This window comes from Temnothorax americanus, unplaced genomic scaffold (genome assembly GCF_048541705.1).
Source record: "Temnothorax americanus isolate GAGA-0224 unplaced genomic scaffold, ASM4854170v1 Scaffold17, whole genome shotgun sequence".
Lineage (NCBI taxonomy): Eukaryota > Metazoa > Arthropoda > Insecta > Hymenoptera > Formicidae > Temnothorax > Temnothorax americanus.
The window spans coordinates 3,733,796-3,760,919 of NW_027509307.1; the positions used below are offsets into that span (position 1 = coordinate 3,733,796).

General features: G+C 43.5%; 1 protein-coding gene and 1 long non-coding RNA gene across 2 annotated transcripts in view; one reads left to right on the forward strand and one right to left on the reverse strand.

Moving 5' to 3' along the window:
- Nucleotides 1-1,689: 1,689 nt before the first annotated feature.
- LOC143895882 (uncharacterized) lies at nucleotides 1,690-3,141 on the reverse strand. The gene is made up of 2 exons (XR_013256485.1): nucleotides 2,250-3,141; nucleotides 1,690-2,174 (listed from the first exon to the last, which is right to left on the reverse strand). It is a non-coding gene; the product is annotated as an uncharacterized LOC143895882 (long non-coding RNA).
- Nucleotides 3,142-3,429: 288 nt separating this feature from the next.
- LOC143895881 (uncharacterized) overlaps nucleotides 3,430-27,124 on the forward strand; it is a 69,985-nt gene continuing 46,290 nt past the window's right edge. Inside the window, exon 1 of the mRNA XM_077403324.1 lies at nucleotides 3,430-4,094. Within this exon, the coding sequence (XP_077259450.1) occupies nucleotides 4,034-4,094 (61 nt within the window). The 5' untranslated portion in view covers nucleotides 3,430-4,033. The remainder of the gene's footprint in view (nucleotides 4,095-27,124) is intronic.

A 27,124-nucleotide genomic window follows, 5' to 3' on the forward strand; every position in this document is an offset into this window, starting at 1 on the left:
CGACAAAGCGTCGAACAAAAAACTAATTTTTTTATTTTTCGACTCTGCGTTACATTTATGAACAGTAGAAATATGTTGACGCAGTAAAATATTAATGGTGATTAACGTTCTAATTTTTTTAAAGCAAGATATACGCACGTTAAAAATGCTTCTGCAATCGTGCTTTGATCTCTTATTTATTGACGATAAAATATTTTCTTATTTGAGATTTACTTAATTTTTTTCTCTGGATATAAAGTACCATGAATAATAGATCTCGAACAGTGGATCATTAACGGATTATTGATAAATTATATTGCCCGACTTTCGATGATCAAAGAATCACTCTCCGCCGCTGTGTATTATTAAGAGGCACCGATATTCCGATGAAGTTATACATCACGACCTACAAAGTAAAAACCGAATTTTGCTCTTTTGAACTGACTTGATGAAATCTTTTATATATGTTACTCGGTTGTCTCAAATACCTGTTTACGAGCTAAATAACGTATCAGCGATTTCACAACGTGTGTTTAAACAATATAAATATTTCGCAGAACAATGTGAAGCCTATACAAACCGTGAGAGATGCCTTAATTAATTTCGATCGTACGCGTGTGTCCACAAAATTTAATTTCCACTACAAACGTATACGCATAAGTGAATTTTATACATAAATGAAGAATTTAACCCTGCATTTGTATGCATGAACGTTGTTTTTTTATTCGGATGAGTCATTTATAATTACCTAGCGAGTTACGAAAGAGAATTGTCGCGCGACGCACGTTTGGCGCTTTAAAGACGACATGTTCTCATTTGGTGCAATACGTACATATATACGCGACCTATTAAAATATTATAAAGAAGTATTTTAAAGAATCTTGTTTATAAAGATTCTAGTATTTTCTACTTTGGCAATCGTATGTATAAAATTACAGCCGCTGTATTTCTGCATTAAAACTTGCTTAAAAATAAAAGCCACTCCTTTTTATATTTTTCAGCCCGCGGTTGTCTATCCTTGTTCATCGCCTACTTAACATTTTATCTATAGATGCACAGTACACCATTAACCGTCGCCAGCTATCTAGAGTTAATATTAATTAGTAATTAAGGGAGAACTAGCTTTTACCGCTGTTTTAGTGTCGCAGCATTAGGGAGGTAACTCGGAGATAAGCCAAATCGCTCGTAAAATTTTAAAACTGAAAAATTTTTGATGGAATAGTCAAAACGATATTAATGACACTGCAGTATTATATTTTTTACGATGGAACGTTATACGTTCGTGTATGCAATCGAAATAACGTTGATATGCACTTTTAAAAAATAACTCGCTTTTATTCTCTGCGTATATAAATAATACAGTATATACAAATGTGATAAAAATTATATACATCTATTGTTTAAGTATATTTTTTGCAGCTCAAAAAATTATCATTTCTCTCCAAAAAATTAATAATAAGATTTAATAAATTAATATTGTTGACACAATATTTGATTCACATAAACTTTTTACTTTTTATTCATACAAACCTTCCATAGATATTCTCTTATTCAAAAAATTTTTTTTTTTCTCAAATATATTATACTGTATTTAAATAAAAGTCCAATCTCTCTTTCTTGTCATTTCCGTTATACTTGTCATTCTCCATTTCCGTTTTTTTTTTAAAGACTCAAAACCTGCCGAATTTCGATAGGGACGGTTGAATCTGGAAAACAACGAGAGAGAGAGAGAGAGAGAGAGAGAGAGAGAGAGAGAGAGAGAGAGAGAGAGAGAGAGAGAGAGAGATGAGAGAAGGGGTGCGAATTCGCGCAGAGGTAACTGACTGGCTTTTCACCTGCAGGAAATCCTATGATTGATGCCACATGGCACTATGTTGCTGCCGCATTATATGCACCCGCACACATTGTATACACTGCCCGATAACTACGGGACGAATACATACTGCAATAACTCGATATATGTAAACCGTCGTACGCGCTGCAGTGCGTGATGAGGAACGCGAAACGCGTTTACAGCTTCAGTTGAAGGACAGCGGACGAGATGCGTCCTTTCGTACGGAAGAATATAATTTACCCAGGAATAAGTCGTTTCCGTCGTTTCCATAGTTTTTCCCCGACCTTCTTTATTTCGCGCCGTAGTTTGTATTTATGGCGTCGTGTAATTCTGTTCCGGGCAAGCATTTCTCGGAGTAGACCTGCTCTTTGAAAACGGAAAGTTAAGTGTTTTTTCGAGACAAATGTTTCTCTTAATTAAAAAATTTTTATCGTACTTGAATAAATAAATTTTCTAATTGTATGTATCGGCTTGCTACGAGCTTTATTGTTCCCGCGATGAAAGTAACAATGAGTTATTTCATTAAAACTCTTGTCCAGAGGCAAGTAACGGTGAGCAACATGATGTCTGTCTCGATAAATCGCGCCAGAATATTGATTGATACAAAATATTGGTCGAACTTTTATTATTTTATTTATATACCAGTATCTTTGTTGAAAGATATATACCTGTTCTCTGACTTCTAAATTTTTGGACCTTTTACGCGTATTGACAATTCTAATATCTACCAACCATTTATTTTACACTAAATCTAGTCCGAGGTCGTTATTTTTAAAATTGAGGTAGAAGTCGAGTTTTAGAGAAAAGGTATTTTATATTATTTTCTCTTATATATCTTTCATATTATATTACTTTTCTCACTTAATTTCTCTGTTTATTTAGAAGAGATAAACAAAGGAAAGAATATTAAATTTTAAATTTATTGTAAGACAAATTCAAATTTAATTTGCACCGCATACGCATTCAGCGTTGCCATAGTATATTGGACTAAAGTCTGACTAAAGTCCTATAAATCCTAAAGCATTATATTGCTAAACTTTAAATGGGTTTTTCTCAAAAAGTTGATTTTCCTCATAAGCCGGATTTCTTCGGTGAGAATAACGCTTTCACTGATTACTGAAAAAAATAAAGCGATTCGATTAAACACTTCATCCTTTCAGCACTATAAAACCGCTGCAAGTTGGAATAAACGTAGAGCGCTGCTACGAAAGGAATTTTCGCATCCGAATCGAAGTCAAACACCGATCCGAATGTTTCAGGAGTCAAAGTGACAGTGACGATGCATCACAGAAAACTACGGTGTCACGTTGCTCCTCGCCGTGATGTTGTGAAGTTTCTGTGAATATGTTAAAGACTGATCGCGCGACACGCGTCGCGTCGCGTCGGGCCGACTCTCCTGACCTGATGGTCCATCCGCTTCGCCGGGGGGTCCGCGAGCGCGTTCTCCAGTTCCCTCGCATCGGCGTCGGCGGATCCGCTGCATCCGGAGCACGCCCACGGGCGCACACGTGACGCAGGATGTACCCCGCGCGACGACGCGGTCCGGCGCGGAACGGCGCGGCGCGCCGCCACTGCTGCAGAGCGGCCGTAACGTAGAGAAAGTCAGTCCGATGTTGGCGCCGCAACAGACGTACCGGTGGTAGGACGCGTCTCCCTGTAAAAAGCCACCCTTCCACCCCCACTTGCCTCACCCACCCCGGAATCGAGGGTACCACCCGCGACCGCGCGCTCGCTGTCGATTAATATCGCGCGGGGGCACCGAAAGAGAGGGGGGCAAAAAAAAAAGAAAAAAAAAGAGCAAAGGCGAGGAGAGCGCGGATGTGCCGCGCCGATTGTTCACGCGAGGGCAACATTGTCGAGGAATATCTTGGAAGAGGAAGAGGCAAATCGTTCGCGTCCCAGATCCGTATCCAGTGGGGGATCGAGATCGATCCTCGGTGCTAATCGAGGGTGTGGACCACGTATCCGCGGGATTAAAGTGATCAACGAGCGGGTCGCGGTGCACGCAGTGCCTTTTTCCTTTCGTCCTTCGTTTTTCGCGCGCGGGTTCACCGTCTTCGCTGTCTATCGGTCCCGCCCCTTCCGGTTGGCGCCGTCAGTCCGACGTCCGGTCTCCGCGTGGACGGTCTGTCGCTCTCTAAAGTGGCTGAGTGACTCTTCGTCCCTGCCGTGGGTGGCTTATCCTCGTCCCGTTCTCTCGCTGAGATCCGAGGCCGCAGCATGCTTTCGTCCTCGAGGGCTTTCCCGCCGATTCTCGCCGTGGCGCTCGTCGTCTGCATCGGTGAGTGTTGCGTCCGAATAAAAAATCGTTCCGTTTTTAAAGAAGCGAGATAAAATCCACGGGGAAATCAATTTCGACGAAGATCCCCGCGGAATTAACGTTACAACAATACCATGTGCGGGTTTAAAAATGTGTTAGGGTGTGCTGCGTTTATGAAGTTTGAGGGGGGGGGGTGGAGGGACGCCCGAAATTGCGTGAATCTCTTCAGGAATCGTGATGCATATGCAATGTATTTATTAGATACCAGTGGGAAACGCCATGAAGAATCAGATTTATTTTCGGATTGTCGACGAAAGTCGTTGATGTCTTAAAATGTTCAACAGCTTTCCGGTACCAACGGTTTCGTAGAATTGCAAACAGTAAAAACAACAACAACATTGTCGAGAATAACGTCAAGCTCCCAGTTTGTACTTCTTGTTGTTACATGTTAATTGTTCGATAAAATAAAAGAATCGTCATTTCGCGGAGTTATCAAGATTGCTTAATTAAAAGTCGGTAAGTGTACAATTAACGCGATTTTACGTATCGCACGTTACGTGCATATATTTCGTTTGCCAGATATTCTTACGCTCGACACGCACATTTAATTACTTGCCGTTTAATAATGCTACGATTTTTTATGTAAGTGCAATAAGTGCTCACGCAATTGAGAGATCGATTTTTTAGAAGATTTATTATCGCGAAAGATATAAAAACGTCATAAGGACTGTCTCGCGAATTAATTTAGTTGCCTCCAATCCAGATAAGAAGATTCTTCTTTTTTCTCCTCTTTTCTATTTAATTAATAATGGAAGACTGTTTTTTAGTTAATGACACAATCGGGACACGTTTCCGTTTGTAATACATATAGTTTTATTGGACATTCTGTGTGTCCACTGGATAGTTAAGGCGGTGGCTTCTTCGGGGTTACACAGTTTCCTGTTACACGAAATTTAAACGAGAACAATGGCGACGGTTCGTTAAGGGGGCGAATTTGCCAAGAACGAAATTGTCACTTATCGACACGACTCGGCTTGCTCGATAACGACCGACATCGAATATTCGTATCTGAAATCAACGCACGGCCAGACGCTGGCGATCGCGACTAATTTAATTTTCGACTGCCCCACGCCCCACCGTAAGCGATATCGCCGTGAATTCCGTGGGGGAATGCGGGCCGAGAGAACTGTTTGCGAGCGGAAGATATAGGTTGCCTGATAGATATGCATGATTATTACACATGTAAGTAAGAAGTTTTTACGACTTTACGTCGATTGCGAAATTTGTTTTTCAACTCGGCGAAACTGTCTGCCGGTCATAAGCGATGTGATAAAAAATTTACGATTCGCGTTCGCGATAATATTCGCGATAAATGGTCGACGGTTATATATTTTTGAGTTGCTGCAGTAATTGAGAATTAGTCTAAAATAGGTTTAATTATCGATGGAGATACACATTTGGACTTTGGACACTCATATTTCCCCTGTCGTCAATCTGCAATGTCCCATACCGGACGATTATGCGCACACAGTTACATGCATATATCGATGGGCGTTTTGCGCAGATTATAGCTTCCCTCTCCCCCTCGCCCCTCGAATGAAATTGGGATTTCGGGAAGGACGTTCTGCGCTATATGTATATATACATCCGGTATCTAGCGGCCCAATTCCGCCTTAATAGTGTAATCTTGCTGATGAAGTGACTTTTCCCAAGTATTACATCTGCTTGCGGCATGTGAGATCCAACGATGAAATCTATCTTAAAGGTCAACATAATTATGCTGTTGGATTGCAGTGCGAGGGAGAAGTCGGATCTTTTGAGATTGCACAAAACGCCGCGTAGTACTTTCTTCGTGCTTGATAAAGATCAGCGTAGATTATAGACGTGTTTACGCAGAACTTTACATTTCTGAAGAAACGGAAATTTTCACGTTGGATTTTACAAATCCAACTGATATGATACGCAACGTTAAGACTATATTATCGCGACGAAGAAAATTAACCCTTAAATGCCACACTTCTCAAGAATCTCGTAAATGACATGAGAGGTCTAAAAGACCCCAGCATGAAAAATGTCTCCTTACTCATTGATTTTTTGATCTTTAGTTATGAAAATTTTTTTCAATGTTGTTCAAGGCTTAGAAAAAAGAATAAAATGCTTATATTGTTAAAATTTCAATTTCAACGTAGTATAAAAAATTAAGTAAACTGAGTACTGCTAAGTGTACCAACGGGTAGGTCACGCACTCAACTATCATCAATGGGAGCATGAGCTCCATTTTTGGCAAGAACATTTGAAAATATATCATTTATTGTAAAGGGTCTGGGGTCCGCTGGACCCCACGGGGCATTTAAGGGTTAATTAAAATTAACTAAGGTTTAAGGTAATTGCCTATTGTCTATAGCCTCTCTCTTCAATTAACTTCAAATTTTATTTCGAGATTATATGAGCAAAGAAAAACAAATGTGACCAATCGCGATAGAATAGGCAAGCTGTTAATCACGATCTGAATGAATCGAGCCTCTTGGAAGCAATCACGTAATGGAGGCCCGCGTAATCCGGAGTGTCACCCGCGCCCTGAAGCCCACCCTATTCATTATTTGGAACAGTAAAGCGATATGGTGCCGTAAGTATACAAGGTTGCGCGACCGTCGCTTTATTGCTTCGAGCATCCGCGCGTTGAAGGATTACAAAAAAGCGCCGCTAAATCCGATCCTAATCCTCACCAGCGCTCGCAATTGCCGTCCCGGGAGCCACTCCCGCCGCGACACAATTGTTTACTTCCGCTTGTATTTAGATAGGATAAATCTTACGCGTACTCTATCTTCCTCTCTTCGGAGTGAAGAGAGCGCTTGAATATCAGTACAGTACTATATTTTTCATCCCCTGACGCACGAGTCTCTGTGCTATTACACGACCGTCGATAGATCTCGAATACGCGCCCGTTCGAGCGTAGCTTTTTCGACTCCCAGAAAGGTGGTGCATATATAGGAAACCCCGGCAAAACTGGGATACGTTTGTGTCTGATAAAATGTCGATGTGGGCCGGGGTTTTGCTCGCGATGTTTACTATTACGCGCTTTTGGAAACTTATTTGTGTCCCTTCGATATCGCGTACCGTTGCAAGCAATCGAAATGTCCATGTTGGATGGTCGCGTATCTCGAAGTCAAAAACACGGAGCCTCGAAAAAATAGGTCGGGGGGGGGGGGGCGAAAGATACATTTGACCGAATTGCCGCGACCCGTTTCCTTTGTGCCGCGCGTTTGACGCTGTTAATCCTGACGAAAAGGTACATGGCGCATCGAAGGTCGGTGTAGAGTATGAAACCGAAGAAAAAAAAGAAAAAAAAATGGAAAACCGCGCGCGTCGACAATGACCTCAATTTGTAAGCTGTAACGAGTCCTCGACTCGGGCCAAAATTTCGATCGTCACCTTTCCCCCGTTCGCACGATTCGATATTTCGGCGTACACGAGTCCCTCGTCGAGAATTGATCGCGGAAGTCATGAAATTATAGCGATGTACGTTAATGCCTATCACGCCATACATTACCCTTATCGGGTCGGGCCGGTAAGCAGCTGCATAATCTGACTCATTGCCATTGCCATATCGCGCGCGTCGTGATTTCTCCATGCACCCTCCGCTACTGTTCGCGTTCATCCGTTCGATAATGATTACAAGGTCAGCCTCGACGATTTCGCGATTGCCTTGTCGAAATTTCGATTACGAGAAAATGACGTCTTTAGACAAGTCATTAGACAAGCGCTTAACGTAACGTTTTGAAATCGAGAAAACCGAAAATTTATTGGAGTTTTATATCGCTGGAGATCAATGGAGAAATATTCTCGACGCAACGAATAATGAATATCGGCTCGCATTGTATCCACATTTATTAAACTCTTGCTACGCAACGTAGGCGGCTGGATGAAACGCTGTTTCCTGTTGTAAACGTTAACATTGTTTGCGAGGCGTTTGCTAATACCACCCCCGTCGCGTCTCTAGATGCAGCGAAAGCGCGGACAAAGGAGAAGAAGCGGTGGTTGTCTTCTTGAAAACATTTCCCTGATCATCGCGCGGTTGTCTGCCCTCCTTCTTTCTTTCTTTCTTTCTTTCTTTCTTTCTTTCTTTCTTTCTTTCTCTCTCTCTCTCTCTCTCTCTCTCTCTGTCTCATAATTCTTATTATTCCTTTATGTTTACGGCTTTGTATCAATCTTATTTTCGAGAGCGTTTACAGCCACTCGTTCGTCAGATCGACGTCGCCGGAGGAAAAAAACAAGAAGAATCGGCAAGATGACGCGTCCACTGAGACCGTCATCCGGAATAAACGTAGATACCACTTTCTTACCTTTTACGATGTTTTCCCGACAACGCGTACAAACACTCTCTTCCCTCCCGGACGTAACCGTTCCGCGTTACCGCGGCGCGCAAGTTCGATGTTAACTCTGTGGCGAGCGCCACCGCGTTCTCCCATCCCTTCAAGCTATATTTGCGTTTTACGACTCGCGAAGTTCTAACCGGCGAAAACCGCGAATCCTTCGGTCTCTTCCCGGAGAAGATCAGCGGTTGAGACCGTCCCGCACCGACGTCGGATCTGTGACGGCCGTTAATTCTTCGACGGACGGAATGCACCGAACGTCAGCCTCGTTGTTGGCGAGGGAAATCGGGACCACTGTTCGGTGAAATTAGAACATCATCGCCATGCATAGCTACGATCCGACGGCTGGCTATCGGATAGTCGACGACATGACTTATCATCACCGCAAAGCCTCGAAGTTGCCTCATAATTCAACGGCGATACGTCGGTTTATCAATTCGTGAATGCAAGCAGTCGAAGTGGGGACAAATCTAGACCCGATTACCGATGTGTGGAATTTTGTTGAGAGAAAATATCTCTCGGCATTTTCCATCGCTTGTTTTTGAGCATCAAATGAATTGCGTTCATTTCCGTCCACAAGCAAATGCTCGCTCGCTTGTACGGCTGCCGTTTATCTAAGAGAACGAGACATCTTCTTTTCGAGCGACTCAAAAAAAGCAGCGTCAATCTTGGAGAATAGTCTCCACCGTTAATGGAAGAAATAAATAAATCGCGAATTCGAGCTGAGTCTAGAAATGCATCGTGTCGCTATTGCGGGTACAACGCGACGGATCAGTCACGAAAGATCGTGGAAGTCAAGCGAATGCAGAAAACGACCGTTTACGAGCGTGATTGAATGTCCCTTCAGTCCTTCCATTCACGAGTTAGAGACGCAGTCATTTTGCGCACACAGAGAGAGAGAAAGCGAGAGAGAGAGAGAGAGAGAGCGTGATGGCTTTTAGGGGAAGCATTTAGATGAGCTCATCCACGTTGGCCAGTATAAATTTAGCTCGACTATTTGGCGGGTACGAGGGGCCCAGCGCTCCCAAAGGTCTTCCATAATCATGAGTTTGTCGAGCCCTCGATATTCATATATCGTCATCTATTTTCGTGACACTTTGTTAGCTCACGTAGAATAACAGGTTCGATCGCGGTTATATATGCATTTTATCATCATACGTGTTTGCTATTGTAATCCTGTCGATGACGCCCGTCAGTTCACGGTGACGTAAGAACATGCATCTGTATGTAGCCAACATATCCAACGCAGCGAGCCTAATAATAATCGACTAATTTAACGTCGATCTCATAATATCTCCACCATAAGAAATAAGTATAAAAAGATAATATTTTCATGTACACGGCCAAATGTTGATATAACTTATATTTATTTAACATATTTATTTAAGGTAGGTATTTAAAATATTTAGCTTTCGAATGGGCGCGTTAAAAATTGCCATATTAAATTCGATAAAACGCATCGAGCCAGTTGTTACATAAAACTTTAAAAATTTATTAATCCCCGAAATGTGCTGCGGTGAATATTTCGTATGAATCAACCGCGCGTTAAAAAGAGCCCCCGCTGACGCATCGACAAATCGTATTATATATACACGGCTTAAAACTTCACCGGCAAGCCGGAAGTAATGCATCGAGACGAAGAGTTCAATTCCGCCTGGAACGCCCGCGACCTAGTTCAAATGTAGACCACTGGTCATACAGTATCGAGCATATATAAGTACGAAATATCGAGAGGCGAACTTTTCTCACTTGTTTTGCATTTACCTCGGAATAGTGTTCTTCAAAATCCTCTTAACCGAACAAGCACAGCTGTTGATGAAATAACTTACATTACGTTGGAAGCCGAGAAACGAGCTTGCGATTAAATTTTATCCAACTCTCGAAGTACGATTCGAAGACGTTTCCCCGCAAGCGGAACGGCTGTGGACGGACGAAACTGAAGCACGGAAAATCAAACGCGTAGTTTCGGCTTTACGTCACGGTATGGTGGCTCGATACTGACCTATTAGCTTAAGTAATTTCCGCTTAATTTTGGAACTTATACGAGCTCCGAAGACTCCGGCGTGCGTACGAAATTCCTGATAAAGCTTCCGACCTCTGCGTTTGCCATTTTCGCACCATTTATCCCCTTTCTCTCTCCCTCTCTGTCTCTTCCTCTCTCTTTTCCGATCTCACTCTCTCGAGCTGTCCTCTTGGTGGCCGTGTGCCGCTTAATGAGACTTTAATATCGTGCAGCTAAATCCAGTAATGCTTGGATAATGAGCCGTATTTTGCCGATGTCTCAGAGGTAGCGATTGCGAGAGTGTTGAAGACACCTGATTTGATTGATTATATAGGGAAGCTTAAGTAGCAACTTCGTGATATCGATTTTGTAAAAATATAACTGTAGCTCGCTTCGATCACGAATGGCATTATTAGTGCCAAATATGATAATTAAAACACAAAGGTTATAAGAACAAAGGGAGATTAGACATTTTAAGATACATATATGTAAAGCGTATAATAAATTAAGAGAGGTATTATTACGGAAATTAAATGTTAAGAGCTTGGCATTCCTTTCATAGCATAAATGGCATAGCACAAACGGCAAGAAGACTAGAAGACAATTACGATGCGGAGCGAAATGAGGGAAATGTATCATCGAGATTTAAATATTAAGATAAATCTTAACATCCCGGAGTCTTGGAATTCGGCCTTCGTTCGTCGCTCTTATCTCAAATGCAAAAGCTATTTACACTGACACGTAATATCTTGAGACCCCGCGAAATTATTGCAGAGATATCTCGGGGACGTGACCCCTCGGCGATAGGAGATACGCGGGTCGCGCAGAAGGTGGACGACAATAATTCATCGCGTCGCTCCATCGCAGCGCACGTATTAACGAAGGCACGGCGGAGCGCCGCGATGCGTTCGAGAGAGAGGGTTTGCAATGAAAGAGCAGCATTCTCGTGGCGACCCTTTTCAACCTCGATCGCATCGCCGCCCTCGCCCGCGGGCTCCGCTTTCGTCTTCGTCCCGCGAATCCGCTTCCAGCGGGACGAAAACTTGATAAAACTTCCGGGCGAGAATTTTCAGATACTTCTCGCCGTCTTGCGGAACCACACGGCGCGACGATCTTTTTGTTGTCGCGCGTCTTCTCCCGGGGCAGCCATTTTTCTCCGCAACAACGCCGTCCTACTTGTCAACACCGTAAGACGCTGTTTTGCACGTCGAAGCGGCGTAAAATTGAAAAATAATGGCCCCGGCTGTCGCTTCCCGACGTTGCACAACAGATTTTCCGATTAAAGAGGCGAGTTTTTCTCGATGTGGGACTCGTTTCTAGCTTTGCGGTTTTTTCCTAGTTTTTAACAATGGAATATATATACAAATATTGGGGCGCTAATTGCCCATTAAACGCGTAACAGCTTCTACTGCGTTCAACTTCGATGAATCTCAAATACATTAAGAAATATAAGAAATGATCGAAATACTTTTCTTCGCATTAAGATACAAGATCAAGAGTCACTATACACTTGCCACGTTAGATTTCGATTTTGTTGGTGGAACTTCGCGAATATCGAAGAAATACTTTCGCGAACTTTTTATTATATACCAGACGCCGTTTCGCAGGCTACTTAGCGTAATGTAAGGATTTACTCTTTGATTACGCGAGCGTTAGTACACGTCGTGTTCCTTGAAGAATTTGATATTTCCGTGATGCCGGTGTCGAGGGAAGAAACGTGTGCCGGCACGTTTGCCGCGTGAATACTAGCTTCACAAAAGCGTATATGCACTTCGCGAAGGTCTTAAGGTCTTAATTTATATAGAGACCGCGGAGGAGTGCAATAAGTTACGACGTTCCTCGTCTTTCGTGCCGCAAATTCTTGTAAGTTAATTTCTATCGCGCCACCGTCAACCTCGTCTGTTTTGACGTACATTTTATATTGGTTTTCTGTCCCGCACGGGCAACGTAGGACGTTGCATGACTCACGTATAATAATTCAATCAAACGGCATCGTTAGCTGTACGTTGCTGCTCGGCTGCATATCGCGCGCGCGACCGCAAACGTTTAACATTTATTTATTTATCAATCCCCGCGAGATTTATTAGCAGAATTAATTTTGCTCGTTATTTTGGACATACATAAGTGGGTTTTGATGAGTATCGTTTATTTCCCCGTGATCGGAATTCGCGTGGGTCGCAGCTCGAGAATATTCAGCGGAGAAAATTTACATAATTTATATTTCATATAATTTTATACGCAATTTGCGATTTATTAATAAATTAATTCAACTTATAAATAATACGGATAATTAAAACACAAAGGTATATTTGATGTATGAGTGTTATTCCCAGCGAGTCTCTTATTCAACAACGGAAGCGAGAGACGTTGAAAGAGAAGGAAAAAAAACGACGGGCAGCGAATATAATCGTATGACTCATTCTATCCACCCCTTCGCGCATCACGCTGCTCCGTGAAAACTTATTTTCGGCCGGGGGCTATTCCCACTTCGGGGAACTCCATTTTCTTCGCTACCTACCTTCCGCCTGTGCATTCCTCTCTCCGCCTACCTAATCCTTCTTTCCGCTCGTTTCGCGGATTAAAAATTCCCCCGCGATTTATCGTCCGACGACCGGCGCATTTGTCAAAATGATTTACGAGCCATATACTCGCTCGTGAATGTTAACGATCGCCGTCCCGGATGCCGGTTTCATTTGATTTCTTAGGGCCAGCGCACGAACATTGCTACAGCGTCTTACGCCTTACGTGAAAGTCTTGCGGCAACGCACGAAGAAAAGCTGAATGTAACGTACGTAACATAAGACTAATTACGTTACGTTCTTCTTTGTGCGTTGCCGTAAGATTGGCTCGCGTGTCGCGTAACGCAATATTCCTACGTAACGCGTAAGACGCTACGGCTATGTTAGTGCGCTGGCCCTTACACGTTCGAACTCCGTGTCGCGACGGAGAGAAAAAAGGGGCGCTTTTCCGATCGCCGTCGACGCGAGGAGAACGGCGAACGTGTGACACAACACTATACGGAACGACCCTCGAATCCACGCGGTCGCAAAACGGATGATGCGGCACGATTTTGCGGAAGAGATCTTCAATGGAGGTCTATCCCGGTCGCTTTACTTCTTTTAGATTTATCTGGGACAGCCGCCCATGCATAAAAGCTTCCATGGATAAATATTGATAGAAGCGGCCGTCTCGGTAAATCGTGTCTTGAATTTTCGAGGTCTCGCTCGCGATATTTTCACCGTAAATCGAATAATCTAACGGGGGATCTACGAAAATGTCTTTCTCGAGAAAACAGGCGTGCGCGCGCTCGCCCGCAGATATACTTACTTGCGGCACGAACAAGAAGGGCATTAGATAAAATGCGAGAGATTATTTTGCGCTTGATTTATTTAACACTGGCTAAAACGTTCCGTGCGCGCGAGACGGAGGGGGCACTTGGAATGACTTGTCGGAACGGCGCTGCGAAATTCTAATAAAGCGTTTTCACGAAATGCCAGCGCAGATTACTCCGTCATTCTCCAGATAAAAATGCGCTTGCAATCACGACCGGGCAATCGAGCCACCGTTCTCGCTCTCGTGGCCTTTGTGAACTACCGAGATCTTTGATTCCGACAGCTCTCTGCTCTCTCTCTCTCTCTCTCTCTCTCTCTCTCTCTCTCTCTCTCCTCTGCGCGACTGCTCTACGATAATTAATTAAAATGTCAGCGTATGAACCTGCTGGAATGTCAATCCGCTGGTTGATACTCGCTCGTTTAATCTTCCATGAAGACCGCTTGGCTGATCATGCAAGCTAGTGAACAAGTCGAACAGATCGAATTATAAATTGAAATAACGAACATTGTGTCACAATGTACCTTACCTCGAATTCTCCTTCATTTTACGTTATACCGATAGAAGATATTTCGTGCAGATACTGAATTTTATTGAATTTTAATGCACTCTTAATTTTTTATTTGCATCTCGTTATACGTTTGTAAAATACATCAGAATCGCCAATTATAATTTGACACGTGAGATCAAGTTGTTTATTTTTTCGTCATGAGACATGACATTGGACATTAAACACTCGTTCGAAAGGTGCGACTTGGTGCCGTGCGAAATGGGAAGGGTCGGAGTAGCTCCGAGTAATTTCCCGTATGAATTACATGGTTGCGCGCGCTTGCATGCGAGCTCGTATTAATAACGTCTTTGCGTGGCCAATGGTTTCTTCCAGCCCTTTTCTCACCCTAGCATCATCTGGAGCGTTGTGTGTTGTGGGGTTTGACCCGTTTGCTCATAAAGCCACGATGCGCGCCGCGCGCCGTGAACCATCACGTTCCACGGTGGAAATTTCAATGAATACCAAAGTTAAGCAAAACGATACGTGTGTGATGCACGTATATGTATGATAGATCCGGCGCGCTTTACGTGTACGGTATCGCCTCTTTCGCTTTTTCCCCTCCTTTTTTTTTGGATTTCCCGAATAAAATGGATATTCGCGTATGTGAGCTGAATTAAATTCCTAACATTTTCCATCAACTCCGGTTCTCGCCGCGCTATTCTCCGACGATGAAAACCGTTCTTCTGAACCGTTCGAGAAACCGCGCGCGCTCATCGATATCGGTCATCAATATTGTCTATGCAGATGCTTCTCCAAGTGTCTACGCGTAAGGACGAGGGACAGACCTGTCTTCCCACTTTCCTGTCGCAATTTCCAGCGAGCTCGCGATTAATATCCTTCGCGTTAATAAATATCCTTTGTGCGGACGGTTTTTTCCGCGGTTTCCCCTTATCCGACGATATAGTCTCACGCGTGAAAGCGACACGGCCATCGTGACATTATCTAACGCTTCAACGAAAGTGAACTTTTACATCTCGGCGACCTCGACGCGTCGACGACGCTCTTTTTTTCGGGGCGGGACATGTTGTCGCGAGACGAAAACCACACGAAACCGCGTTCTGACTTCTGACAGCTCAGAACTGGGAAGCTTTAGCGCGGTAAAGAGATAAATTGAAAAGGAAATAAAAAGAAAGAGAGAAAGAGAGCCTGAATCGATTAATCGATGCCACCGCGCCTATTTCTGGCTCGGCAAGATCGGGATAAGAAGCGCCTTATATGCATTGTCGATGGCATTGATGGTGTTTTTCATATACGCGTCAGATGCTGCGATAGCGTCGCAAACACGCGACATGTGATTAATCCACGCAGATCATCTGGGATCGCTAAATTAAACATATTTCGTAAATGTAACAAAGGATTATCGAATAATACAGTAGGTTTTCCTCTTTTATCAAGAGAGCAAGTTTGTTCGGAAAGGATTGTCCACACACGACTTAAGATTCAATCACGACGAAGTCTCTCGTCTCGAAGTCTCGGTGGAGTAATGTTCTCGCCGCGAGTAACGTAAAAAACAATCTGATAAATCGTCTCGCGTCTGTAATCTCGCGTGGCGGTTTGTGATATTTTTCCCCCGAGCGACTTTAAACCGGGGGATCGTCGCAGTTCGTTCACGATTCACCGGCGAAGAAATCTGCAATTCAAAAGCCGCACTTTCGTTACATTCGGCTGGGAGGACTCATTAACGATTCCTCCTCCCCTCTCGGTCTCTCTTTTCGACTCTCGCCGCATGTTTTGATGGAGCGGAAATTAAACGGCGGTGTCGGTCTTTAATCCCCGGACAGTAGGGACTTCTTTCTGTCAACGGTATCTCGTCGCGATGGGACTCGTCGATCCCGCGATCGCGTTCGCCCGCTATCCGACGAGAGAAAGTTTTATTCATGCGCGATTGAAAAGAACGAAGAGACAGTCAAACAGAACGATGAGTCGCGATAGTGCGTAGGGATTTTTATATTTTTCTTTTTTTATTAATTTTTATTAAGACAAATAATGAAATTTTATCTGAATTAGCGAGTAAAAGAGAGCCTTGCATCTCCATTTCCGAACTGATTTTCGACCATGACGGAGATGTTTCGAACAACGAGAATCTCTAATGAGATCCGTGACTCACGGAGGAAAAATATTAAATGACAATTTTTTAAGAACGGTGTGAAGAATCGCGGTAAACTTTCTCATAACTGTGGTACAACTTATTTCACGCGGATTTTTTGCGAATCCCGTCTTTTACGTGCGGCGAATGAAAGAGCATCCTTTCATTCCAAGTTTCCGTGTCCAGCCGTGGAAAAAGAAAGACGAACCGGGAATTAATGAGGCTGGCCCGAAGAAATTCCACGGCCGTCGCGAATATCTTTTGGATTTCGTCGCAGTCGCGCTGTCGCGAGCGTCGCCATCGAACGCGAATTCGGCTGCCCGCTGTGTATGCACTATACATTTTCGTACTCTGTCAACAGCAATTCCTCCAGTTATCACGTATCCTATATTCCATTTCCCGATACAATCGGAATGCCTTAAGGCGACCTGCTCCCCTGCGTAGTGCCCCTCCGACGTCGTCGTCCTTCCGTTTTTTCATCGCGATCAATCCTACTCGTCCGGTCCGTGAAAAGTCTGTTCTCGCACATCCGCGTAACACGAAGAAATCTGCTTCTCATCCGGTTAATTAGCTTCTCCACCCGTCAATTCTCTCACTATCGTCGAGAGCGCGGGAAATATAAGACATCTATCACGTGCTCTTTTGAATCTAACACTAAGCTCCAAATACCTGTATAAAATATAACACGTTGACGTAAAGTTTCCAATGATACATTTGGTACAAATCACACATTACAATGTTGCGGACAATCGTGGATTTAAAAAGGTGCATTACAGGAGGACATTTCGAAAATTCGTCACGCATCCTAAATCCGAGACAGCGGGATGGCGAACGCGCGATTGATTTCGGATTCAGGATTCGTGCTTGAGGAACTTCTGGCGACCAGACGTCGCCGAAAGACGGCGGAATTTTCTTGCGACCGTCCTCGCTGATGAAAAAGCGACGCACGGTCGAGTCTTCGAAATAAGTCTTATTACGTCGTGGACAGACACACGGCCGGGGATTAACGTCCCGGATTAACGTCAGCCGCTCAAATACTCGAAGAGACAAAAGCAATTATATCCGTTGACCCAGATGGCCGCGGCGAACGAGTTCTTGTGATGGAGATTTTACGTGCCGCGACAAATACGTGTCAAGCTTTATGCGGGACGTGCACGTAAATCCCGAGCGAAGTTAATCAAAAGCAATTTAATTTATTATTCGTTCTGACTGTATGGCTGCCGTATAGGTAAAGATTTATTAATATTACACCGGTGAGAACAAGGACTCCGCTTCCATTTAATAGAAGTACAGTAATAGAAATACAGTTCAAGCGGATCGTCATAAGCGAGTAACAAACGAAAATAAATTCAGTGAATGTAAATTGAACGTTTTTAAATAAATAGAGACGTTGCCTTTAAATAAGTAATATTTACGCGATTAAAAGTGATTTCTGTAATTTGTCTAATTACGATTCCCTTTGAAGTTTAGAAGTCATTTGTGTATCCGTTGTTGTTTTCATCTGTCTCCCAGCACCGGCAGCATCACCCTCACGAGATAATGAAAACTCTACTCGTCTCATTATTTAGTTTCTATACCGTCTATTCTTTAGATTTTCCAAGAAAGCCCTGACAAGTAGTTATTCGACATAGTAGTTAGGCTAACTACTGGCACTCGAGTATTTTAACACTCAAATGTTTCGAGGGAAGCGCGTAAATCTGTAAAATAAAACCTTCCCTCCTTCTCTTTTTTTCCCCTCTATGTAAAGTGTGAAAATCCGTACAACCACTTTTGCCCTGTTTTTCCTCTGCTTTACCCTTGACAGCTTCCGCGTTTACCTGATATTCATCCTGTGAAATTTCCCCGAAACTTACCGACCTCCCGTATCGTGTTCCCCGTAAAAGAGCGAAAACTAATCTAATCTTAAATAATTTATTTTTAATCAGGATAAAATATTTCTGTGATGTAAAAAGAGATATTGCGTTGGACATGTAAGTATGAAGTACGAAACTAAATAATGAATTCTTAAGTGATCTTTGATCTGATAACTTTTTTCCAGTAATTAATTAATATCTACGTCCTTTCCCCCCTCAGATATTTCAGCCGTAAAGAAATGTCGCCAAGCTTGATAAATCTTGCATGAGAACTCTTCTCGACGCTCTCCCCTGACTTCATACATTAATAAATAACTTTCAAATTCGCGCGACGTGACAAGCGACGTCGCGCGTCGCGTCGGTTTGATTTCCACCTCGCAGGATCGGCTTATTAAATTGGCATTATTATAATCGAACACGGCTGTCAGGTGCAATGAAATCTGGTACGGAACTGGTACGGCCTGAAATTTCCGGCGAGCAACATCGACAATCCGGTCCACTTCCCGGCTATTCCCATCTATGTCGCCCTAAGTTTCCCCCTTTGTCCGCCGAAAATTAGCGAAGTTAGCCCACTCGATGGATGAACTTATCTGCCTGTTCATGCTCACCGTCGTTAAGTACGAAACCTCGTCAAAATTTCGCGGATATCTTCCCGAAAACTTCGAAACGGGATGCTCTTGATCGGAACTTGTAAGCGTTACTTCAGAAAAATAATTAATTTTTGTAAAAATGTTTTTCAATGTTTTACACTTTATATATTATATTGTACACTATATAGACGATTTTGTTGCAAAAAATACAAATATCTATATGTTTTAATTGCAAAATCTGGAAATCGATCTTCTCGGCCACATAAAGCGGTTTGTTTGGCCACTGCAAGGTCAAAGTTCGACGACGAGGGGGGAAAAAACATGCCATAGTTTTCACGTTGCGACGAGTTAAACGCGACGGTGATTTCGTAGCGGTCGGCAATTATAGCGCAATTAAAAGCGACGAGGAGCGAGATTCAACGACGAGGTCGACGATGAAGTGTTTTCTTGTACGACACGCCGTCGTTGTCGTGCGGCGTGATTCACGGTCGTGCTTGCACCCGGGGGTGTCGTGGGCCTGTAAAATGCCGCTATAAATGTGCGGCACGAGAGTAGTCGCGAAGTTTTGCTCCGATTAATCTATTTATGTCCCTCCTCCCCCCCCGCGCGCGCGCTTGTTAATAATCTCGCCGGGGGGGGGGAGGGTGCATCAGCGGGCTCTATGTGATCGCGTTTAAAAGTTGATCCGTGCACCCGGGGCCATCCTTAACGATCCCCCGCAAAATATAGCGTGCGGGATTTCGCGCGAGAATTGGATGAAGTTTGAGATGATAAATGCGCCGACTTTATACGGGGCTCAACGTTCAGACATTTTAATAGTCTTTTGCTTCGTATATACATATACAAGCTTAAATATGTCTTTTCCCTTCCTTTTGAAAACTCCCGACACTAATATGCGGGCTATTTGTTAATTTCAGGAAAGTTTCGCAATAATTCATACGAGCGGTAACCGGACGTGTACGGTATTTGTGGAACGATGTTTTTTTTTACATCACATATCGGCGTTTCTGTAAATCGCGCACTGCATTCGAAAATCTGCTGAGGGCTTTCCGATAAAAGCCTACAGAAATTTATCGATGGCATTTCGCGATAAATTTCCGCGGCACACTCATAATTCAAGAAAGTAACGGTACCTCGTCACTTCAGTCGAGCGAATATTAATCTAGCCACAGAATCCACACGTAAGAGGGTAGATACACGAATGAAAAGAAGAATCCGGGATATCCTATATACGTTATTACTTGAACGACGCAAACGGATAATGCAAATTTAAATTTCCTTCTCTCGGCGATGGGAGTTGGCACGAATTTGACTGCGCGAGCGCAAACATGCGCGTATGTAAGTCGAAGCCGTCTACGTTCCATTTTGTCGCGAATACGACATCCCTCCCGTCTTTACGACAGTATCGGCGAGATAGCGTGTTTCCGAATTTTCCGACGCTTCGAACGCAGTCATCGGGGAAAGTCGCGCGCTTGTGCGCTTACTTTTATTGCCCCGAGTGCTGTGCGACGGCGACGGCAATGATAGCGGAAATGCGCGTTTGGAGCGACGGGCGACGTTAAGGGAAATCCCGCGAGAGGATCGGCGAGAAAAGCGCAAAAAAGGTGCGTGAGAAAGGTAAGAATTTTAGACCTGACTGTGATACCAGATGAGATATTAGAGTTGCGGGCACATCCGCCCCTTTATTAATTCGGCCCCCTCCAGAATCCAAAGCCGCGGAGTGCGACGTGATTGCCTCGCGCCAGTAATTTCTCTTTTTTTTTGCTCGTGCTATGCGTATCGCGAATGTACGCGTACGTATATTCATTTGCAGGATATGCAGGAACGCGAACCTCGTCGTGCGTGTTTCTCTCGTGCCTTTATAACGAAAACTCGGAATTCTTTGTTACAGGAATTTCCAGTGCCCTTTCTCTCTCAGTCCGGTTCGTTACCACACGCATTTGCTCGTATTTTACATCTCGTTTAAGTGTATACCGTATACGGGAGCTACGAAAGGAGTACTCGGAGAATATTCAAAGTGACAGTTTCGAATAGAGGGATCTCCCGCAGGATCTACCACGAAGAAGAATATTCTCAGTGCGCGGCGCGCCGTGAAGTATATCGTGGGTGTTAGGCGAATAGCTTTCTAAGTGCTGTCTCTCGGTGTGCGCTCCTCTCTCGCGCGCGGTATCTCGCTCGTACATCATTACGGAAATATTCGAGCAAAACGTGATACACTGAGAGAGCCCCCATCTCGCTACCGAATACAGGGTGTCCCGATCCCCCGGTACATTCCGCGAGATGCTGAATAGCTGGGTGCCGGTATTCTGCACATCTCAGAACGCGACATCCGAAAGCTCCTTCCTCCACGACGATATACTTCTACGTCACTTCGCGGGAACAAACGACGTCTTCTAAATTCGGGATGCGACGCGGGGATACGCGAAGGGACCGCGTGTCCCTTTGTGCTTTCCGAAACGGCGGAAAGCACTCGCAAGTGTCAACCGCAAGCTACACGGCTTCTCCGATGTAATCGCATTCCTTCCTTCGTTGGAGAAGACGGGTGCTATTATATAGCCAGACACGTTTGCCGGAATGAGGCAACGTTAGGAAGCGCTGTTTATCTATGATAATCTCAATGTTATCTGTGGATATTATCTGAATATTATCTTCGCCAACGCGGGAAATGTAGCGGACGGTGTCTGAGAGCGATACGACTTATTCACTTTCTCGTCCAGATCGTAAACGAAAAAGAAATGCAATTAATCCGAGGTACGGATGAGAGCCGGATCGGACATTCGCGAGGGCCGCGTTACGGACGTAAGTCCCCCAGTGTAATAAGACAATCTCGAATTAATCCATTGTGCCCTTCGACCCGCCGCTTGTTCGGTGTCCCTTCCGCCGCGCGCCGGGAAATTAATCCCGCGGCAGCAGCCTCAAACAATGGCCAAGCGTAAATAGCCGGCGGGAAAATGACGACGGTACGTGGAGGATACGTGGTGTATTTTACGTTACGTCGAATGGGAATGAGAAAGGGGGATTGTCGCCGCGATGAAAAGGCGCGTGCATCATCCGTTTGACACTTCAAGTAGAAACGGTTGTAATATTTCGCCGATTGTCAACCTCAAGACTATAGATATCGCGTGAGATACTCTCTCTTTCTTCCGTACCTATACTCCTGTTTATTCAAGCGAATGGGATACCTTCCTAGCTTTTAAAGTAATGAATGTATCGCGACGCGGTAGCAAAACGATCGATCATTTCATTTCGCTATGTATATACCGAGAAAAAGATTTATGTGCATATATTAAGTGTAGCTCCCTTTTCTCTTAAAGTACGATAGAGCGTATGCTTAATGATGAGACTCACGTCAAAAAAAGGAAACAGCGATTCTTTTCCGATTTTGCATCAATCTTTATTGGGTCTGTGATTGATTGTCTCGATTGCGCAATGCGCGATCTAATTCTATATCGTGCCGCACTGGAGATTTTGACAGTCTAATTCGATCGGGTTTGGATGCAGTCAGTCGTCATTAGCTACACAGTGCACATTTGACGGCTGCGAGTGTCAGAATCTGACGTGCATTCAGCATTGTGATTCGCGCCGCCGACAATGCTCGTGCGAGACACTGGTGGCTTGCTGGGAATACACTCGGCAACCTACCCACCAGGCCGTACCAGGCAACTTCCGTACGCAGGTATGTACACGGGTGCAGGCAGACTTAACGGCACAATACCGACGATGAACTGTGTCGACGCTTCCCTCCGACGTGCCGTGACACCGCAACACACGGACGTGGACGGTCTCGTCCCCAACTTTCGGATTCGGCGGGCGCAAGCGAAAGTTAACCCCGAGTTTCTCAATTACGGAAATTATCATTGTCTATAAAATGTATATATAATCGAAATATTAATATACCTAACGAAATGATTTGTACATACATATATCTGAGAAAAATTTTATCCTAATATATTCTGATAGAAAATAAAAATATATATCTCGTAAAGCATTAATTTTTCGATGAACTTATCTTTTAAAGAGACGAGAGATTTATTTAAAAAAAAGAGACAATGATTCCACGCAAATAAATTATTCTGACAGAATTGACTCTCTTTTCGATCTATATTTATTAAATATTTATTTATTCAACTTATCTATCTTATAAATTATAAATCTATTTTTAACACTCTGTCTAATATGTAAGAGAAACAGGAAAAGTATATGAGGTTTTTGAAATTTTTTTGCTTGTATGACACATAGCACTTGACGCGATAAAAGGTACTCGAATACAGCTGAACGGAAATATGTTCGGTGAGCTACTCGCAAAATATTTCGAGCGTTATTTTGCGGCGGAGGAGACGTTCGTGGTGGTGCACGATGCAATCTGCTTCCAACGATCGATCAGAAATTTAATTAATGATTTATACCTGCAGCAGAAGTAGACTATCATCGTTGCCGGCATTCTCACGTGCCTCACGACCATTTCTCTTCTGCAGAGGCGATGCCCGAAATACGTATCGCCACCAATATTCGTGGACAATCCTTCTTGGTTCGCGCTGTCAGTGCGGGAGTCCGCTTGATCGATCGCGTTTGGTTTGGAGCAGACTAATTACAAGTCCGTGCTGCCGACAACGGGGATTCCCCGTGATTCGAGCAGTGAGAATTAGTAAAGGAATATAGGCTCTTCCGGTATTTTCCGAGCCGATTTATCAGTAACTTGGCATTCCTCGCAGCGTCCCTCTTCCGTGAAACGTGACCCGGGTGCCTAAGACGCCTCCAAATCACCGATATTACGGCCACGATGCCTCCTACCGGTTTCGAGTTTCGAGCATGGCAAACACATCGTATTGGCACGCCAATTATAGTCGAAAACATCACGAGAAAGCACGAGATCGAGCTTCTTCCTTTTGTAAACTTGATTACGATTCTGTTCTTGTTACAAGAGCGTCGATCGATTAAGACGATTCTCGGCCTCCGTTTTTGCACAACGATCATTTTTGCACAATCAGATTTGCAAAACTATTCGAATAGTGCAAAACCAGAGCAAGGATAAAAATAAAGAACGGTAATGCGGCTCCGTGCCGTTTCGCATTATCGATCTTCATTTTTATCATTGCTCTCGTTTTGCACTATTCGTTGTAATTCGAAGCGATAGAACGCGACTGTAGGCGACTACGTTGAGTAACGAAATGGAACGGCTGTTTTCATTACGACGAAGTCGCGACTTTTGAGACGTCGTAATTGATTACGCGGACGTTATTTCGCGACGTTACACGCGGGTCGGAAAAACATCGCCACCGAATCATCGATCTTCGCCCAGTCGTTTACCAGTGATACTTTCCAGCAAATACTCCGCGGAAGCTTCTACCCGACGCGACGGGCGCGCAACGTCAGACAGGGTCGGGGCCGCGAGAAGAATGGACACGGTTTTCCCGACCGTTCGACTCATTTTTCATTAGTCTTGAGGGTTTCCTTCTGACGTATGCGAGCGCAATCGTGGAACCCGATCCGAGCGAACAGACAATGTCAACTTCGATCTCGCTTGCTTCGCTGCTCCATCCCCGACAGACGATGCAACGTCGACCTCGTCTTCAAAGACCAGCCAATCTATCTTTCGCGCGCGTCACATGCTAGCGACAATCTGCTCTTTTCTTCACGCATTTTACCCTCTTGGCAGGTGGATGTTATATTTATAACTCTTTCTTTATAATTGCATGGTCTGTATTATACATATTCTGTGTATGTCAAGTTATATATAAAATACTACGATCTTGATATAAATACATTTGTATGTGATTACAATGTATTTCAGTTTTGTAATTATTATTAAAAGTAGATGCAGGAAAATGTAAAGTAAGAAAAAATAGAAAAAAGGTAGAGGGTATAAACAGAAGACGAACCATTTTAATAACTCGCAAAGTATAAAACAACAGCAAGTCATCGTCTCTACGAAAATAATTTGGAGTAGAAAGTTATTTTCATGAAAGATTCGGACGACATTGTGTGTCATCACACAATATGTGTCGTATTTTTTTTTAATAGAAGAAAGGAAAAAGACAAGGAGATAGTTTAATATTTTCGGAGCATTTCAGTATTATATCCGCGAAATGCATCTGTTATCAGAAAAGTAGAAGGTTCGGGAGTTCATACACGTTTGCAGTTTGTTAATATTGCAAACCAGAAAGATCCTCATTCTCATCATCCGTCTTCTATCGTGAATAATACATAATCGACGTTACAACAACTGCGGGACTAAAAATCACGTCGACTTGAGTGATTTCACGAGTCCCGAAGCGTTCGAGCGAATGCACGTCGCCCGAGGATTTTTTGCGCCGCAGCGCCCGAGATCTAAAGCCTGCACGCGTCTACCTCTCGATATCAATCACCCTGCAAGAAGGCGAGGAGAATCGTTCGTAAACGCCTCGGTCTCCGATGTTCTCCGAGACCAATGAGAGACGAACTTTCAAACGGCGGAGCAGTTGGCACATCGTATTATAGTTCCGCCGCAGGAATTGTGTAAAGGGTCGAGAAGAGAGGTGGCGGAGAGACCAAGGGATGTGAGAATGGTATAATAGGACCGAGGTGGAAAAGGATTTCGGAGGGCGGTTTTGAGAGGCCTGTGGCGAGCAGAGATTAAATCGTGCCGCGGTAAAGAGCTAATCTGTCTCTATCCCCGTTTACTCTCTCTTTTCTCTGATGTTTCTTCTCTCTCGCTGCCTTCTTCTGCAGCCCGCCCTTTCCGTTTTCGCGCATTCCTGAAAAATGGAAATGGAAATGTCGACGACGCGCGCAACCGTTGCCCGCTATAAACGCCGTATATCGGCGATATAACGATCTCTAGGAATCGTCCTTCTATATAGTCCAAGCGATTTTCATATTTCAACATCCTCTTCAGTCCTATTACTCGTGTCCGAGCATGGTGACTTCTTTTCATATACATGTGTTGCGCACGCAGATTATACACATGTATAATTTCGACATATCGCACATTAAACATTCAATCTTTCTTCATCTAAGATTTGATCTTCCTGGAAATACTTCTTGATATTTTCGGGAAGCAACTTCCTTCAGCACTGTGTTTTCTCGATGAAATTCTCGTTGGCATCGCCAACTGAAAGATCTTCTTCGGAATTTCGTCTTCGACGGGATGATCCTCGGTCTCGCTAAAGGGAGGTTTTTTTCGAGATACTATTTTCCTCCGGCACAACTCCGGACTTTCGTTAGTTTCTAAGGAAATGCAGTTAAAGAACTTGAAGCTTTTCACATCGAGTAATTTACCATGTCTGATTCCCGGAGATCTCTAATGGAGATTTCCAATATCGACTTGTATACGCCCTTTATTAAATCGTGAAGCGGTTAAAAAAGCCCGAGAACAATAAATATTTCATTAATACATTTTTATTAGCAAATATGTTTGAGACGGGATTCAATCTTATACTCAAATCGTGAAAATTAAATTCTATTACTAATAATTTTATTATTAATTTAATATTAACATCTATTTTTTTTTTTTCACACAAGTATTTCAGTAATTTATATCCTTAGTAGCACATGATGGAGTATATACGTTTTATATACGTTTTCTAAACGTTTCTAATCGTTTAGGAAACGTATATAAAACGTATATACTCCATCATGTGCTACTAGGGATGTTAAGAATGTGGAGTGTTTAATTCTTGCCATAATGTAAAATTATAACAATTACTTTTGTATGTAAAATTTTGTGCTGCGTGTTGGTAACTTTTTTATTCGGAGAGGAGTTTCTTTCATTTTTTTTTGTAAAACGGAACGAGTAGTTAAAAGCACTCGCTTCATTGGATTATGTATGCTAACCAAGCTTTTTACATTGCAGTAATGAATGTCTGGTGCATTTCAGAAGTGCATAGCAGTAATTCTAACTTTTTCATGCAGCATATTCCTGCTAAATAATGTCTCAAGTCTTGCCTCAAGTACATTTTTAAAACGTCCGGTTATACAGATGTTTTCTTTTCTTACCCTATACGCTGTTTAGATCAATAACAGCAGGTGTATTCACACTTAACTCCAGGATGAAATTTCGGACAGAATAAATACGTTAAAAACGTATGTACGTTGGAAAAGGTAGGCGAAACGGTCCCGTTTTGCAATTTCCATCAAATAAAGTCTTTTTTTTCGTCCGGAATTGCCTGACAAACAGAATTTTTCGCAACGAATGTGACGTTTTTTACGAAATACGAGCGCGCAAAACGAATTTCGGGCCGCTTCTGCATCTCTGTCATTCCGTTTCTCGACTGCCGCTCACACGAAGA